The 16,273-nt window shown below is 34.9% G+C and overlaps 2 protein-coding genes and 1 long non-coding RNA gene across 3 annotated transcripts; 1 reads left to right on the top strand and 2 right to left on the bottom strand.

Annotated features, from left to right (window-relative positions):
- Window positions 1-1,781: 1,781 nt before the first annotated feature.
- On the bottom strand, window positions 1,782-3,979 carry LOC147548855 (uncharacterized). The gene is made up of 3 exons (XM_086668134.1): window positions 3,329-3,979; window positions 2,704-3,235; window positions 1,782-2,416 (listed from the first exon to the last, which is right to left on the bottom strand). The coding sequence occupies exons 1-3, from the start codon at window positions 3,977-3,979 to the stop codon at window positions 1,782-1,784; spliced, it is 1,818 nt and encodes a 605-aa protein (XP_086524260.1).
- A 332-nt stretch (window positions 3,980-4,311) lies between these two features.
- On the bottom strand, window positions 4,312-7,865 carry LOC147548854 (uncharacterized). Its single transcript, XR_015238364.1, has 4 exons — window positions 7,358-7,865; window positions 6,798-6,879; window positions 5,347-5,419; window positions 4,312-4,627 (listed from the first exon to the last, which is right to left on the bottom strand). It is a non-coding gene; the product is annotated as an uncharacterized LOC147548854 (long non-coding RNA).
- Window positions 7,866-9,958: 2,093 nt separating this feature from the next.
- Window positions 9,959-15,215, top strand: LOC147548853 (putative protein phosphatase 2C 58). Its single transcript, XM_086671019.1, has 5 exons — window positions 9,959-10,297; window positions 13,246-13,494; window positions 13,583-13,859; window positions 14,099-14,253; window positions 14,871-15,215. The coding sequence occupies exons 1-5, from the start codon at window positions 10,265-10,267 to the stop codon at window positions 15,021-15,023; spliced, it is 867 nt and encodes a 288-aa protein (XP_086527145.1). The 5' UTR covers window positions 9,959-10,264; the 3' UTR covers window positions 15,024-15,215.
- The last annotated feature ends 1,058 nt before the right edge of the window (window positions 15,216-16,273 follow it).

Raw genomic sequence — 16,273 nt, 5'->3', positions numbered from 1 at the left:
GGTCTTCACATTAGTTCGGTACATCAGAGACTTATTTTTCTCATAATGAGTATACTAAACTAAGAGATCTTCTACATTATTGCTCAGTTGCTCTACTAATACTATTACTACGACTACTCTTACTCCATCATATTTGGGTCTATAACTTGATTTTAGTTCAATGCACTACATACGAGTTGCTTTCGACCATAAAATAAATTATAAATATCTCAATGTTTAGTAAAATACAAAGTAATCAGTTCACATTATATAGACTAGGTATAACCCGTGCCTCCGGCACGGGAGGTTAGATTGAACGCTTATTGTGTTCATTAAAGTATTAAATTATATTTTTAGTTACATAATAATAAAGAGAAAAGTCTGATATTAAAAATTATTACATAAAGATAATAAAAGTGAAGTACATAATTGTTTTGATATCAAAAATTTATATTAAAATTTAATTACAATAAAACTTCATTATAAACAACATTAGTTGTACTAAAGAAATCTGATTGTTCAGGCAATAATATATGGACCCTCTTGTTGTTAGTACACCTAGATAGAGCTACATATAATTGACCGTGACTAAATACTAGAAACCGCAGATCTATTCCCACGTGTGTGACTGACTGGCCTTGAGACTTATTTATTGTCATTGCATATGTTAATCGAACAAGAAACTGACGCCTAGTGAATCGAATGTTCAACTCAGAAGAGCTTGGTGTCAGAGAGATTCTAGGAATAAACACCATGTTACCACGTTTATCTTCAGTTAGGATTTTTGCTTCAATTACTCGCGTTGTACAGTTGACAACCATCAATCTAGTCCCATTACATAATCCATCTTTATGGGAGAGATTCCTTAGCAACATCATAGGACAACCGATTTTTAACTGCAACTTGAATGGTGGTAATCCAGATGGACTAAGGGAGTTGAGAAACTCGGTTGGATAGCGAACATTTAAAGAGTAATCGTTATCTTCAGTTTCATCCATCTTGTCAGCAGCCATATAGGTGATCATTTCGCCCGGAGTTATGCTTAAAGCTGATATGTTTATTTCTAATACATCTTCATTCCGTGAAGATAAAATATTTCGTTGTGTAAGATAATCGATTGTAAGATTTTGAACTATATTTAACTCTGGATAAGTTGCATTTATGAGTTCTACCAGGGTATGACATCTATTTAGGTAAGAAGGTAAGTGCAAATTTGCTGAGTCATTTGTCCCTACCTACATAAGAAAGTGTAACATATATTACATAAAACAACCATTGCATCTAAACATGTATAGATTTATAATAGAAATCTCAAAAAATAAAATACGAAACCCCAATAAGGAACATACATGTTGAAGAAAAGTCCGAAACATTTGGTTGTCAACATCTTCCGATTGAAGTCGCATGTTTTATGATAGGGTCAACACCTTAATGTCGATCCAAAGAAATGATCTCCTTAATGAGGCTCCTACAATTTGCTCTCTGACTCCCTTTGGTATAACAGGAAGAATTTGTCGGAAGTCACCACCAAGAACAACAGTCAATCCACCAAAAGGCTTATTGTTATCACGGATATCTCGAAGTGAACGATCAACAGCCTCAACGCAATATTTGTGTTGCATTGGAACCTCGTCCCATACAAATAAATTTCGATGTTCGGAATAAATCCACAAGTGTTGTTTGCTTACCAATGTTGCAAATAAAATCTTTATGCACATCTAGAGAAATACGAAAAGTTGAATGAGTTGTTCTTCCTCCGACCAATAATAAAGATGTAATGCCGGATGAAGCAACAATAATAACTATGTTGTCATTTTTCCACACGTTTCTGCAATTGTATTGTATAAAAATGTTTTTCCTGTTCCAGACCCACCGTTGAGAAAAAATAATAACCCTTCATTGTTACTTACAGAATGAATAATAGACTCAAAAGCGTGTCTTTGTGCACTATTGAGAAGGTCAACTTTTGCAGTCAATTCAGTTTCATTAATTGATGCTTCTAGTTGCATGTGTTCCCAGATTAACCGATTGCCTGAAATTTGATTCCATTGCTGATGCGATCGAGGCATAGATGGAAAATCATCTTTAAGAGTTTTACCGTACTCTAAGAGGATTTCGTTGAGGAGGTGTAACCCGAAATCTCGTATTTCAGAGTTTGTTGGTTCGGTAATACCTCGTGTAGTACAAAGTTGATGTGCGAGATCATCACAAATATTAAGGGCGAACCTATCCCACAAAGAAGATGGATTTAGTGGAGTACATTCTAATAAAATGATAGCGAACAGTCTCCGTAATTGGTAACCTGTGTTTATAACCACAACTTCTTCTAAACATAATACCCATTCACCATCATCTTCTAAAAGTCCACGAGCAATACATGCAGATTTAAATGTGTCATACATCCTCTCATTTACAGTACGTAACGATTCAAATGACACTGGGCTTTCACAACGATTAACAATAACCGTAAATAGAATCTTTCCCCTTCATTAGGATAAACAAAATACATTCTTTCTATTGCAAAACTTTTTTTGCGTTTCACCCACAATTTAGATTGTTTGTTCCACACATAGTGTTGTAGAAATTCTTGATAAGTGTAATTTCTTGCAGTTTCATCCATGCCAAACAGAAGAAAAAAAATCATCAAAGTGAAAATGTCGTTAGCATCTTTATACTGAACGACATCTGGATGATCCATAGGTTGGAAAACTACATGATGCATACCAGGTAAATGCATCGTCAACCTAACAACAGATGGATATTCTTCATGCAGTAAATAACCAAATAATCTCCATGGCGCCTCCGGTGGTGCAATATATCGAGAATCAAGATATTGTTGAATCTCATCTATTGCGCCCACAACTATTGTAGTACGATCATCTCCTTCTTGAATATATTTGTTTATATATCTAACACATCGCACGCTTGCACAAACTTCCACATTAATGTGGCAATCAAATAATTTGGAGAGGTGGGGATTATAAGGAACAACATCCCTATTATCAACTAAATGACCTCGAACAATGAAAGCACGACCATCATTACGGCGACGATATACTGGGTATCCGTCTTCCCCTATGGTTGTTTTATCCACAAACTTACGGGGGTAATTTTTTGAGCATCTTCCGTTTATCATGCACAGTGACGTAGGACGTCGTAGACCATATGGACCGTGTATCATGCAATTTTTAACTGTATCAAAAAGTAGGAGATCAGTATCTTGATCTGGAAATTCTGCAGAAATGAATTTATCTACCTGAGCAGGGGTATGAATTTTGTCTCCTTGTTAAAGGAAAATGAGAGCATGCATATGGGACAATCCACGTTTCTGAAACTCTATTGTGTAAACATGAGCCACAGCTTTTCCGAATGAACCATCTTTATTAATTACACTCATTAATTTTTTGTGCTTCAACTCAAAGACACGCGTAACTAAATCAGGTCGATCAACAGCGGTTTGATTTGGTAATAATGCAGTTGTTATTTCTGACCACTTGGGGTTGGCAGTCATTGTTAAGAGAATATCTGAATGATGGTGGTAACGTGTGATTGCCATGGAGTCTTGATAGATTTCAAACAAATGTCTACTACTACCTGTGAAAGAGGATGGCAAAATAAATCGACGTCCTACTTGATCAAGACGCAACCCATCACTTGCAATATCTGTGAGACCACTATATTGTTCCGAACGCAATTGACTCTGATGAAGTCTAATATAATTTAAGCGGTTCTGCTCTGTCGACGCCCATGCATCCACCAAAAACTCCTGGAATAAATTACATGCCCTTAATATAGTTGAATATTCATCAGGACGCTGAAATAGACGATAGTTGTAGATCTGCATCTGAGTCCACAAACAATATTGTAAGTCGAGAGCCTCTGGAATATCTGGCTCCACAAACAATTGACTTGATGGGAGCATTCCAACTGATTTTCCATTGAAATCGCAAATTCTTCCGGACTTCACAGACAAAACCGGAAATACTCCAGAATCGACCATTTGATGGATCCTATGACCTTCCTCATCGCAGCACTTACCCCATAAAATTAGTTTTACAGTATAGTCAGAATTATCCTTTAACCACAGAGCTCTTTTTTGTGTTTGAGTACCATCCTTCTTTGTTATAGGTTTAGTGACATTTATGGAAGAAACTACCCAATTATATCAACAAATGCATTAGGTTCCATCGTTTCAATCTCATTTATGGGTATGAACACGAAATGATGTTTAGGTATAGACGGATCATCCTCTACACATTTCTGAACCTTAGAGTATTTTTCTAGATATAACTCATAATCATTTCTCAGATGATTATAATTTTTCGAGGCGGATTTCAATACCCCATTAGATATCAAATAAACGCTCCCAGCTTCTATATCCGCGTAGAATTTGTCGACTATATCGTTAAAACAGGTAACTTGTAGTTCACCACGTTCAGAATCTAACACGTCAAACGAAAACAATTTTTCCTGTTCCGCGAGCATTTGCGTAGGTTCTGAGGGAACATTTTGTTGTTACTCTGACTTTCATTGTCTACCTTTTTAGATGAGGTCTTCGGGCCTTGATAGGTATTTCTTTTGAAGGAAATTCTTTCTTCACGGAACTCAAATCTTGATTTTGATCCGACACACATTTCCTCTTCATTTTCTACAGAACATTGGGTTTGATTAGTTATAAAATGTTAAGAAATTATAGTCTAACCAACAATAGAAAACAAAGGGAGGAAAAAACATAAACCTTAAAACTCACCTTTATTTGATGCCTTAGGTTATAAATACGGTGCGAGAGCACTACTAAGGAACATTTTCTTATTTCTGACGCAAATTATATGCACCACATTTGCTAAAACAACACTATAGTTATTGTTACATTTTTTAGTTGGAATCTATGCTTAGTTGGTATCTATAGCTTAGTAGCCAATATAATCTTTAAATGTCCGTACCGAGGTTAAAATTGTAAAACTAAAAATAAATTGTAAAACTAAAAAGGAAGATATAATTTGTTGACGTCCTTTTTAGTTCCTTATGACATAGACAGATGATGAAGTAAATCAAAATCCATAAATAGATTTATATTTTATTAAATATTTTACTTTTATAGGCGTGTTACTCTAAGCTCTTTTCTTCTCGGTCATATATTTTTAGTATACTCAAGCTTAGTAGCCAATATAATCTTTAACTGGATTATTCTTGATTTATTTCAGAAAACAATATAATCTATAGTGGACATTTAAAGATTATGGCTTGTGTTGATTAAAAGAAAATGATATGGAAAGGATTAAAACTTTAGAACGGTATTAACAATTTATGTAACATATATACATTCATTATTTATAGTGGTCAGGATGTGAAAGAGAATTACCGTACCTCAAGCGTGAAGTGTGTCTAAATTATTTGATTGAATGTTGTAGAAGTAGCTAGCTTACCAACTTTGTTTATACTATAGAACGATGCAGGCAAACAAAGAACATAAAGTTAGTGATTCATATACGAATATATGCTTAATAAGTGGGTGATACAACATTTAGCAAGAGGTATAAAATCAATTTTTTTTTTGTTTACTGTTTGCAAATAACATTTTGATTTATATGGCGGATGATCGACAACCACCACATAAGGTAGACATTGGGAAGAAAGAATCTACAACATCAATAAATGATAGTATCTTCAATGTAGTTACCGAAATACAATAATATTGAAAAAATCCACAAAAAATCTAATCGTTAGAAACTAAAAGCATGAAGGGAAGAAACCCAAGTTAGTTAGATGAAACGAATGAGAATTTCTAATCAACAACCACGTTTTATTTAAACAAAAAACCCACCTGATTATTGTTTTCCTTGTTGATTAAAGTAACCAAAATGCTACAAAATGAAACGTCAGGTGTGAGGTAGGGAAAATGACATAATTAATCTGAAGATGAAAGTGGCTCCGAAGAGTAACTTAGTTTATTAGTCTTCACATTGCGACTTATTACTGTGTACTTTCGTTGACATTTCTTGCAGCATATCACCATATATGTCATACTCACACCCTTGAAGCTTCGGATATTGATGGGCCTAGAAGGTTACACCTAAAAGGTCTCCACCCGCAAGTATTTCACTGCCTCGTCAAAATTTTGTCAATCATCAAAGAGCAGTCATTCAAACTTCAGTTTTTTCCATAACAATTGTTAGCGCATTATTTGTAAATTGGATCCTCTCTAAGCACTGTTGTTGGTGTTCAAACTTACGAAAAAATAAAGCACTCTCACCTCTACTGCATTGACATTAGCCCTCTGATGTATTATATGACGGAAGGAGTTTGAGTCTTAGTCTGGTGGACCCAAAATCCTATACATGGTTGACTGAATTGTGGATTATGACTGTTTGGGTTGAACTAATAGATGATAACATTGTCTATGTAAACTAATTACCTTGCTTCGGACCTGCTTGATCTTTTGGTGTTTCAACGAATATATATAGATCGAATTCTTAAGAGTTGGAATTGATCCACTTGAGCAATGCGTGGGTGAGCTTAAATTTTTGGGTGCATTGAGTCGATCCCAATATAACAAAGCCCAACTTGTTCAAGTTCAAATTGGTGAAGTTTAATTTGGAAGTATTAGAGTAGAGTTTCTACCCATAAATATATTCAGTCACGGTCCAATAATTGACTAGTATTGAACCGAACACGATATGGGTGAAACAACATTAGTATTGAATCGAACACGATATGAGTAGAGTTTGCAAGAAATAATATGCAATGACTAACAACACATTATATTATAGGATACGAAAAAGATGGACATGGAAGAGAAACCAAAGTTCAAAATATACCGGCTCACAAGAGGATTCAAGTTGTCACAAAGCTAATCTTTCATCGATCCGCGATCCAACAAAATTCCAACCCACAACAAATCTGTAATAAAACAAAAAAAAAATCCATCATCAATGTGTGTAAAAGAATACATGATAGCAACACCCCTAGTAAATGAAAAATTGGGTCATATGTGATAACCAACTCTCTAAAGAATTTCATCAAACATTTGATAAACAGTGTTGGTATGTATTCATCAGTATTCATGTGATAACCAACTCTCTAAAGCATCAGTATTCATCATAGAAAAATCAACATTCATGTGATAACCAACTCTATAAAGCATTTCATCAAACATTTGATAAGCATTGTTGGTATGTATTAGGAAAATACTAAATTCTGATCCAGACAATTAAAAAAACCATGAAAAACCCATAAAAATTAACTGATTCACTATTGGAGACACAATAGATCCAGAAAAAATCAACTGGGAGACACAATTTGGACCAACCAAACTGATTGACTATTTAAAAATTAAACATCAAGAAAAAGAAAACTGAATTGAAGGCTAGCAACTTACTGTAGAATGAAGCAATTGCCTCAATGAAGCAATTGTAGAATGGATATATGGATGGGAGATTTTATAGACTGTGAGTTGAGTTATGGCGCCAGTAACGCTGTAACGGAAATTGAATGGGAGATTTTTCTAATAAATTTGCGTTCATGATTGGAGGAATGAAAGGATGTGAAGATGAGAATTTTTCTCTACTGTAACACTGAAATTGAATATTCTTCAGTGAGTAATTCAATAACTTGATAGTGGCGATTTTGGAAACCATATTTGGTTGTAACGCTCCAATCGATTTTGGAAACTTCAGTGAGTAATTTTTTTCAAAATAATTCTGAGTAATCCAAGAGCTTGATGGTGGCGATTTTGGAAACCATATTTGGAAACTTCAGTGATTAATTTTGGTCGTGGTCGATTTTGGAGATGGCACTGTAACGTTAGAACATGGACGACCATTTAGAGCATAAAAGCACTTAGAACACTGGGCATTTAGAGATAACGACATGTCATTATCACGTTAATTAAAAGAATCCAACGGTTTAAAACCATCACGACGTGTCACGTGTTACGTTAACCAAAACAATCCAACAGTTGATATTACTGCTGATATGGCATGGACGGCCAGACTTATCTCTTGGTTTGTCCTAGTCATCACTATTCAACCTATTTTATTATATAGATTTTCATCACAAACATACATAATGAAAAGTCAAACAATCGATTACATATCATATTTTTTCCCACTCTATTTTCTCTTCTTTCGTACTTGTATCTTCAACTTTCTTCCCTGTATTTGAACTAGAAGGGTTTTGGACCTCAGCATTTCCTTCATCTAGCCACTGAAAATCAGGGCACTTGGCGAACTGACAAGCAAGATACTTCCTTGTTTTACCATCCTTCGTGGTGGCAGAAGACAAGCATATGAGCCTAATGCATCTCTGAACTTTGCACGGACTATAAGTCTGTGGACAATCTAGAACAGAATGAGCTCTTTCGCCGCATACTTGACATTTCTAAGACAAAACAAACAATAATAAAAAATATAAACAAAATGAAGTTCCTACTAAAGAAGAAACAACGAGAATTTACCATCACAGAAGAAGATCCACCAAGAACCAGCTTATCAACTGGGTTCGGCTTTGAAGAACCAATGGATGATGAAGAAGATAAAGAATCCTTGGATGATGAAGAAAGGAAGATAACAATTTGAACATTTTAGTTGAATGCTCAACTTGGGAATAAAGAAGAAAGGAAAATGAAATTTATAAGACAAAATATTGGGAAAAGTCTGACTTGGGAAATATTGATACTTAATGGAAGTGACAATTCCAAGAGTTTACTGACATTTTCAAGAAGAAAATTCCCAAGGCAGAGTAATACCTGTTAGAATCGTTTGCTGCATGTCGTACGAATTCAAATAAAATCGACACGACCCAATCGATTCTAACTCCAGTACCTACTGGAGTTAAAATCGATTGGCTAATGTCGACCTCATTCTAAAAAAATCGACACGACGTGATCGATTACAACTAGAATACTTTTGCACCCTAATGGAGTTTGGATCGGTTCATGGATATCGGTAATACACGATAAGTATCGAATTGGTACAGCCTATTCTCACCAAAATCCTAATTCAAACCAAAATCAAACCTAATTACATCAAATATGAATCATTACATTCATTCACAATAAAACACAATCAACACACAATGAAAAACCCTACATTTGTTTATAGCATAAACCCTAGATTTAGGTAAAAAAAAAAGGCAAACCCTAGACTTTAATCCATTTGAACAACACAAAATTAAACAAATCAAACTTAAACATAGAACTAGTGTAGAGTTATAGCTCAAATACTTGTGTTTGATTTCGACTTAGAGAGAGTTAGAAAATCTTAGTTTCTTAGGATCCACTTTGGCGTAATGAGGAGATGAAATAGAGAGCAAACGAGAGAGATGAGAACTTCGACTAGATTGAGATTGAAATTTCGAGTGCTAGTAAATTGAGTGAGATATTTCGAGTTTGAATTGAGATCAAGAGAGAGAGAGATGAAGAAGAACTCGATTTTACTCTAAGGATGTCTAGAATTTCTAGTTTTCCTTTTATACCAGAGTAGTTTTAGAATTAAAAAAGGGAAGTTTTATAAGGCCTCCCCAATTTTGTTAAAAGGCCTCCCATGAACCATTTTACTTGGTAAATTATCATTGAGGGGGGGTCTTTTAACAAAAATGAGGGGCCCTATAAAATCTCCTATAAAAAATAGAAAAACTTGAAAGAGGACATTTTTACAATACAAAGATTCTCTCACGTGGGTCAAAATTTGCTCGAATGCCCCAAATGGGGGCATTTTAGCAAATTTACCAAAAAAAAGAAAAACAATATTTTTTCGGGTCAAACTATTGTACTCCAAAGTTGTCATTTGTCTCCCAACGAAACCTCATTTATGTACCATCCCCCATAGTTCAACTGACCAATAGAGGCTAGTTTCAATGAACAAAGAAACTTGTATTCTATCTAAGGGCACATCAATGTCAAAAAAAATGCACAACTGGATTCTCCCACGTGTAGTCGGGACTATTGATAGGTTCTGTCACCCATACGTGGCAGTTCCTTGTATGAAGTTATACAAAGACTGGACCGGCTTGGGAGTATATAATCATTTTCGTACAGAATATAGGGGTAAAATCGAAATTTTGTTGAAATCCTTTATTGATCCGTTTTAGACGATGAGACGAAAATTTCGTCGGCGAGAAAAAACGCGTCTTCAAAGATGCGTGGCAGTGTCAGTTGTCGGAGGAATTAACCTAGTACCCATTCTATAATACACACCTATCTCTCTCTCTTTCTCTCTCTAGATTTCTTGGTATTTAGTTTGTGTAGTAATTTGTGTTGATAAGAGATTAATTAACTGAAGAAACCATGACGGGTAGAGAAATTTTGCACAAAATGAAGGTAAACAGTCTTTACTAGTACATCTCTTCTATTTTTCCAATAATTCAAGAGCTTGTGTTTTTTTTGATTTGGGGTTTGAATTTATATTTCTAGTTATGAAACTAGTTTCCTGATTCTGGGTCTTCTAATTACATGTATTAAGATCTAATTCTGCTTTAATTGTTTTACAAATTAGTAATCTTTCATTCATAATTTAAATCTTGTTTTGTAACAAAACCCTTGTATCATTTTTAGAAGATGATCAATGTTATTTTGATTTTGGTGAAAATGAATCTGATTATGAATGTTTGGTTTTCTTGAAGAATCATACTAGTGAGAGAAATAGAAACCTAACCAAACTTGGGTAGTTGGTGGCACGGGTTACCTTTTCTTTCCTCCGTCTAAGGAGTTAAACTTTTGTCTCCGGTTCGGTTGACCATTGAAACAATTTCTTTCTTAGTAGTGGTGTTAAACGACCCACACTGAACAATTTCTTAGCTATAATCGAGTATAGTAAGGTTGATGTTATCTTTATGTATGTATGCAGTTAGTTTTAGTTGGTATGCAAATGTGGAAGTAATTTGAAGCTAGAACATGGAAATGGCGAAATAAGTTACTACAAATAAAAGTAGTAGTTAGTATATTGTATGCAATAATAAAACTTTATTATAACAACTCAAAGGGATTGGAGATGTAAATCTAACAAAAGATCAAGAAAGACTTTAGACAAATTGCTTTGTATTCACAACTATGTAGTCTGTCTCGGCCGAGATCTCATGTCTCAGCTCGGTCTCAGACCCCTACCGAGATGAGGCTCAACCAAAACACTGAGTCAGGGTTTGGCCGAGTTTCTCGTCTATCTCGGCCGATCTAGACGGAGAAAAATCCTGATGAATTTCATCAAGTTGAAGCTTTGCCATCACAACACCGTAGTTGGGCCAATATAGAAATAGAAGATGATAGTAGTGAATTTGAAGGTGATAGCGATCAAGCGGAGCAACATAGCTATAATACTACTAGTTATTGAACTTATTACTTATTCAATATTATGCTAAGGTTTATACAAGTATTTATAGGTTTAGATGATAGTAATTAAGTTGAAGAAGGAAATTGAGTTACAACAATAAATACGGGTGGATGACTTGACCGTTCGACTCTTCCCCACCTTTCTCGTCCGTTGGTAAGAGTTTGGATTGGATTAAAATCCTTGATGAGCAAGATAAAGATAAAAGAGAGGTAGAGAGAGGTATCCTAGTGATATTATGATCCCTTAGGGTCGAATGAGTCGGCCATATCCTATAATAAGAGGAGAAACAGGTTGAGATTGCTGGACAATCTAAAGAAACCACTTCGTGTTCTTAAGTTTGTCACATCTTACTCAATATCAACAGTGAGTGAAGAGGCATTAGATATTATATTTTTGTTCATGAATTTTCTCCTTGTCCATGTGGGACTATTCTCACCCCACGTATGCTTTTTGTGCTTGACACTGCACTATGTGGCACCAAACAAGTTATACTCTGTTTTGTTACATGTCACCCATATGATTATTTGGGTGGGAAAATTGGTTGTTTTTTAACTTTGTTTTTTATTATGAGCTCTCGGAGGCAAAATATACTGATCATAACATAAAGCTGTGATATGTCTTAAGCTTACGGAGATGAATTTTCCGCTTTATAGAATATTGAGTATTTTGATTGCAGCTACTTATCTCAATTTATGTTCATAATGAGGATTACAGACTATTTACATCACATGGTTATTTATTTCATTTGGATTGTCTACTTTTATTTCATACATTAATAAGTCCAACATCGTATCAGGAGACACCGATAAACTAAGATATTCATGTTTAGTTGTCGTTCTATAAACTGTAATTTAGGAATGACTTGCAAGGTTGTGTCAAACACCACCAATTTGAAATAACAACTAGATGACACTTTCTATGATTTTTGCTTATGCTCATGGGGTTAGCACCATATTCGAACAAATAAAAAACATACTTGTTAGGTATACTACCACCCTTAAAAGGAACTTGATTACATAGTCAACCCCCTAAGTAGTTGGGATCCTTAGATATACGGGAACGAAACCGAAATTGAGTTGATTGATAACATTGCCGATAGATCATTCATATCATTACCACGGATGATGTTGGCGATAAATTTATAGTAGAAGTTATCTTTTGCATGGTTGTCTTCTTCTCTAATTCCGCTTTTTATCCAACTTTAAGCCGGTATCTTTATCACATGACGCATCATCCCTACCAATGTTAATATTCACGATTATGTGATAAGCAGAGAGATAATTGAAATAGTCGACACCATAATTTAACGTGGGTTTAGTTCGTTACATTGGTCATATATAACTGAATGAATAAAACTTTAACTAATATAGGAAAGTGGATAATATCTATCGTATAATAACATTAGATAATTAAAACAGATATTCTAAATACATGAAACCTGATCTTCTAGATATTCATATATATTGGAATATCTTGAAATATCTTGAACTTTTGTTGATCGTCGAATCTTCCTCTTCTCTATCTTTGAGGTTATTCACATATCTCATTACCACCTACAAGTCGGAAAACGGAACTTTTGAATTGTCCGACTTGGAGAGAAACGATGACAGTACGGTAAAAGAAATATTCAACTTGACTTGATTTGAATGAAACCGGCTTCGAGTCTCTAGAAAAGTAGCTCGACATGGAACCCAATCTTCCAGATCTTCAAATATCTTGAACCGTCACGTAATTCAAGTATCTCATTCCCACCACGGTCCTAAATCTGATATAAATTACTTATCGCAAGGTTTTTACTTTAAACATTTAGATAAAATATGGATTATATTCGAGTTTCTGACCAAGTGCTGTTGAGGGTTGAGGCAGAAGCTCTTTTTAGCTGGTAATATTGTATATCCTGTTATTACATCGTTTCACTGATATGTGATAACATCACCTACAGGCAAAAGCTGGATTTGGTTCATCATCTGACACAGGGAAAGGTAAGAGCAAGGTGGCAGGTAAGAGCATAACTCATGGTTTTCACTTGGTCAAAGGAAAATCACATCATCCCATGGAAGATTACGTTTTTGCACAATTCAAACAAGTTGACGATCACGAATTGGGCTTGTTTGCCATATTTGATGGTCATTTGGGTCATGATGTTGCTGATTACCTGCAAACTCATCTTTTTGACAATATCTTGAATGAGGTAATAAAATCTTCTCTGTATCTCATCAATCTTTACCACATTTATAGTTCCATCAATCTTATCCCCTTTGTTTGGTTTTCATATTCAGCACGACTTCTGGACTGAAACAGAGAATGCAATTAGGAGAGCATATGATATAACCGATAAAATGATTTTGGAAAAAGCAGTTGATTTGGGAAGAGGTGGCTCAACTGCAGTTACTGCAATATTAATCGATGGTGAGAAATTGATAGTGGCAAACGTTGGAGACTCGAGAGCTGTTATATGCCAAAATGGTGTAACTAAACAATTATCTATTGATCACGAGCCGAGTAGTGAACAAGAGGAAATTGAGAACAGAGGTGGTTTTGTCTCCAGGATTCCAGGTAACTCTAAACTTTTCACTTAATTTCTCAAATGGGTCTCTCTTTTTTTCCATATTTGAGAACCTCAAATACCTACGGCACTCTTAGTCCATTACTTTAGGGCACGAGAAGTGTTTTTTAAATAAAACACTTCAGAGGTAATTAATAAAACCCTAACAAAGTAGAAATTCTATGCGCTGCTGTGTCGGAGGTGAACTTTCAATTCTTTAACATAAACTTACATCATTTCATTTTTGCAGGAGATGTTCCTCGAGTTGATGGACAGCTTGCAGTCGCTAGAGCATTTGGTGATAAGAGCTTGAAGAGACACCTTACTTCAGAACCAGATATTTCAGTGGAAACTATAGATGATGATACAGAGTTTATAATTCTTGCCAGTGACGGATTATGGAAGGTTTATCTTCTACCTAATACTTGTCTTCCGTTTAGCTATAGTTGGTTTTTCAAAGATAAAATCTCGTATGGAGATGATTAAAACAGCACAATCCCCAAAGACATGTTCCATATTGTCTCCTATTAGTTGCCACCACCTCGCCTAGGGTTTTATTCCTGCATTGAGCTCTCACAAGCCCATGCAAAAGGCGACTGCTTACCTATAGTTCGGGTACTGTCTCTAGCCTAAGTGATATGGGGTTAAGTGTGGTCTTGTTGCACACGAAGTCCTCTAACAATCTTCCCACCACCCTTAGGATTGCACATTATTTCTCTGATACCACTTGTAACGACCCAATCAACAACGTCCCATTTCAAAATTGTCTCCAATTAGGCGTCACCTACGTGCTACTCTCAGCGAGACTCGCTTAGGTTGTGTGAGGCCTTCTGGATGGGATTTTGGTCTCACGCTAGGGACAAAATTCAGCTCCATGTAGTGGCGTTTGATCAAACACAATTTCCCATAGATAGTTGTTGACTGGGTCATTCCAATGTAACAATCAAAGCTGCATCACCCACCTTACTATCGATATTTTGAATGAAATTTCTTTCTCTCACTTTGTCTCATTGTCTCGCCAGGTTATGTCAAACGAAGAAGCCGTGGATGCAATTACACACATAAAAGATGCACAGGCAGCAGCGAAGCACTTAACTGAAGAAGCGGTTGCGAGAAGAAGCAAAGACGATATCTCTTGTATAGTCGTGAAATTTCAGCGGGCCTTTGTGTGTTAGGTATATGTTCTCTTTATTGATCGATATGGCGTGTGTTGTACTTTAGCAATGAAAACAGTTTTAAGGGTATTTTCTTTGTACAACTCTGTAAAAGCTGTTGTTGTAGTTCAATGATTGAGGAACAACTTAGTTCAATTCTGCAAATACTCAAATAAGTTTAACAAATGAAAAGGATGACTTTCACTTTGGTCATTTTGATTTTAAATAATTAATCTATTGAAGAAACTTTTTTCTTTTGAGAAATCAACTAGTATCTACGTTAGTCGTTACAAGGCATTGACACATCATGAAGATATCATGAAGATGTGATGATGACGATAATCGCCTAATTGAAACCATAATGAAAGAGGCCTAAAAGCCGACAACATGAAAGAGACATAAAGCCCGACAAATTAATTATATTATTTACTATATATATTGTCTAAATTACATGGGGTAAATCTTGATGGCAAATTGCTTTTACCGAGACTCGATCCTATGACTTTATTACCGTATAATGATGAACACTTTATAATTTGTCTTCTTTTTTTTTGTTAAAAAACCATCAGTTACCGTATAATGATGGAAGAATCTACTGAAAAAGATAATCGTAACCTTCCACAAATAAAACTTGACTAGATAATCGTAACCTTCCACAAATAAAACTTGACTGACTTTATCGTTTTTAATACACTTTTGATTTCTTTAAATTTTGCGTTTCTCCTAAATTTTGTAGTTTTGGAAGAAAGGTTGATTTGACAAGATAATCATCCCTATCAAAATATCAATAAATTGTCTTCTTAATACAGAAAATCTATGGTCAGAAATAACAACTAAATTGTCCAAATTGGTGGCCATGAAAGTTGTCCTAAAATCTAACGAATCAAAATTCCCGTCTTTTAAAACTTGGTTATCAATTTAGATAATTATATGAAATCATTTCTTACCCAAAGTACCAACATGTGAGAATTAAATGAGTGAACTTAAGAAAATATTTGACACCTCAACCAAGATATCTTGACATATTTAGAATTAGAAGAAAAAGCAAAAACAAATTTTGTTCTAATAAGAATAAATATGGTATTTCAACAAAAAAAATAAGTAAATATGGTTATCTTTTTTTTTGTTGAACTAGTAAATATGGTTATCTCATCAGAAAAAAAGTAAATATGGCATGGTTATAAAGGTATATTCATCGCATATAGTCTTTAATTTAAGGACATAATGTCATAACGTCGAGGTGAAGTAGAGGCCTAAAAAGGGAAAATGAT

Source organism: Eschscholzia californica, unplaced genomic scaffold (assembly GCF_041429995.1).
Source record: "Eschscholzia californica isolate CP2 unplaced genomic scaffold, dmEscCali1.0.p SCAF_3, whole genome shotgun sequence".
Lineage (NCBI taxonomy): Eukaryota > Viridiplantae > Streptophyta > Magnoliopsida > Ranunculales > Papaveraceae > Eschscholzia > Eschscholzia californica.
Note: the sequence above shows the minus strand (reverse complement) of the source record. Positions and strands in the feature narration are given on the sequence as shown.

What these genes read in the sequence shown, in the direction of transcription:
- LOC147548855 (XM_086668134.1), bottom strand. Translation starts at nt 3,979, where the DNA reads ATGGTCGATTCTGGAGTATTTCCGGTTTTGTCTGTGAAGTCCGGAAGA. An exon ending in TCGGAAAAGCTGTGGCTCAT is followed by an intron (nt 3,236 to 3,328) that starts GTTTACACAATA and finishes ACCCCTGCTCAG; the next exon opens with GTAGATAAATTCATTTCTGC. An exon ending in GTTGACGATGCATTTACCTG is followed by an intron (nt 2,417 to 2,703) that starts GTATGCATCATG and finishes GTGAAAGCCCAG; the next exon opens with TGTCATTTGAATCGTTACGT.
- LOC147548853 (XM_086671019.1), top strand. Translation starts at nt 10,265, where the DNA reads ATGACGGGTAGAGAAATTTTGCACAAAATGAAG. An exon ending in AAATTTTGCACAAAATGAAG is followed by an intron (nt 10,298 to 13,245) that starts GTAAACAGTCTT and finishes CATCACCTACAG; the next exon opens with GCAAAAGCTGGATTTGGTTC. An exon ending in TTTTGTCTCCAGGATTCCAG is followed by an intron (nt 13,860 to 14,098) that starts GTAACTCTAAAC and finishes TCATTTTTGCAG; the next exon opens with GAGATGTTCCTCGAGTTGAT.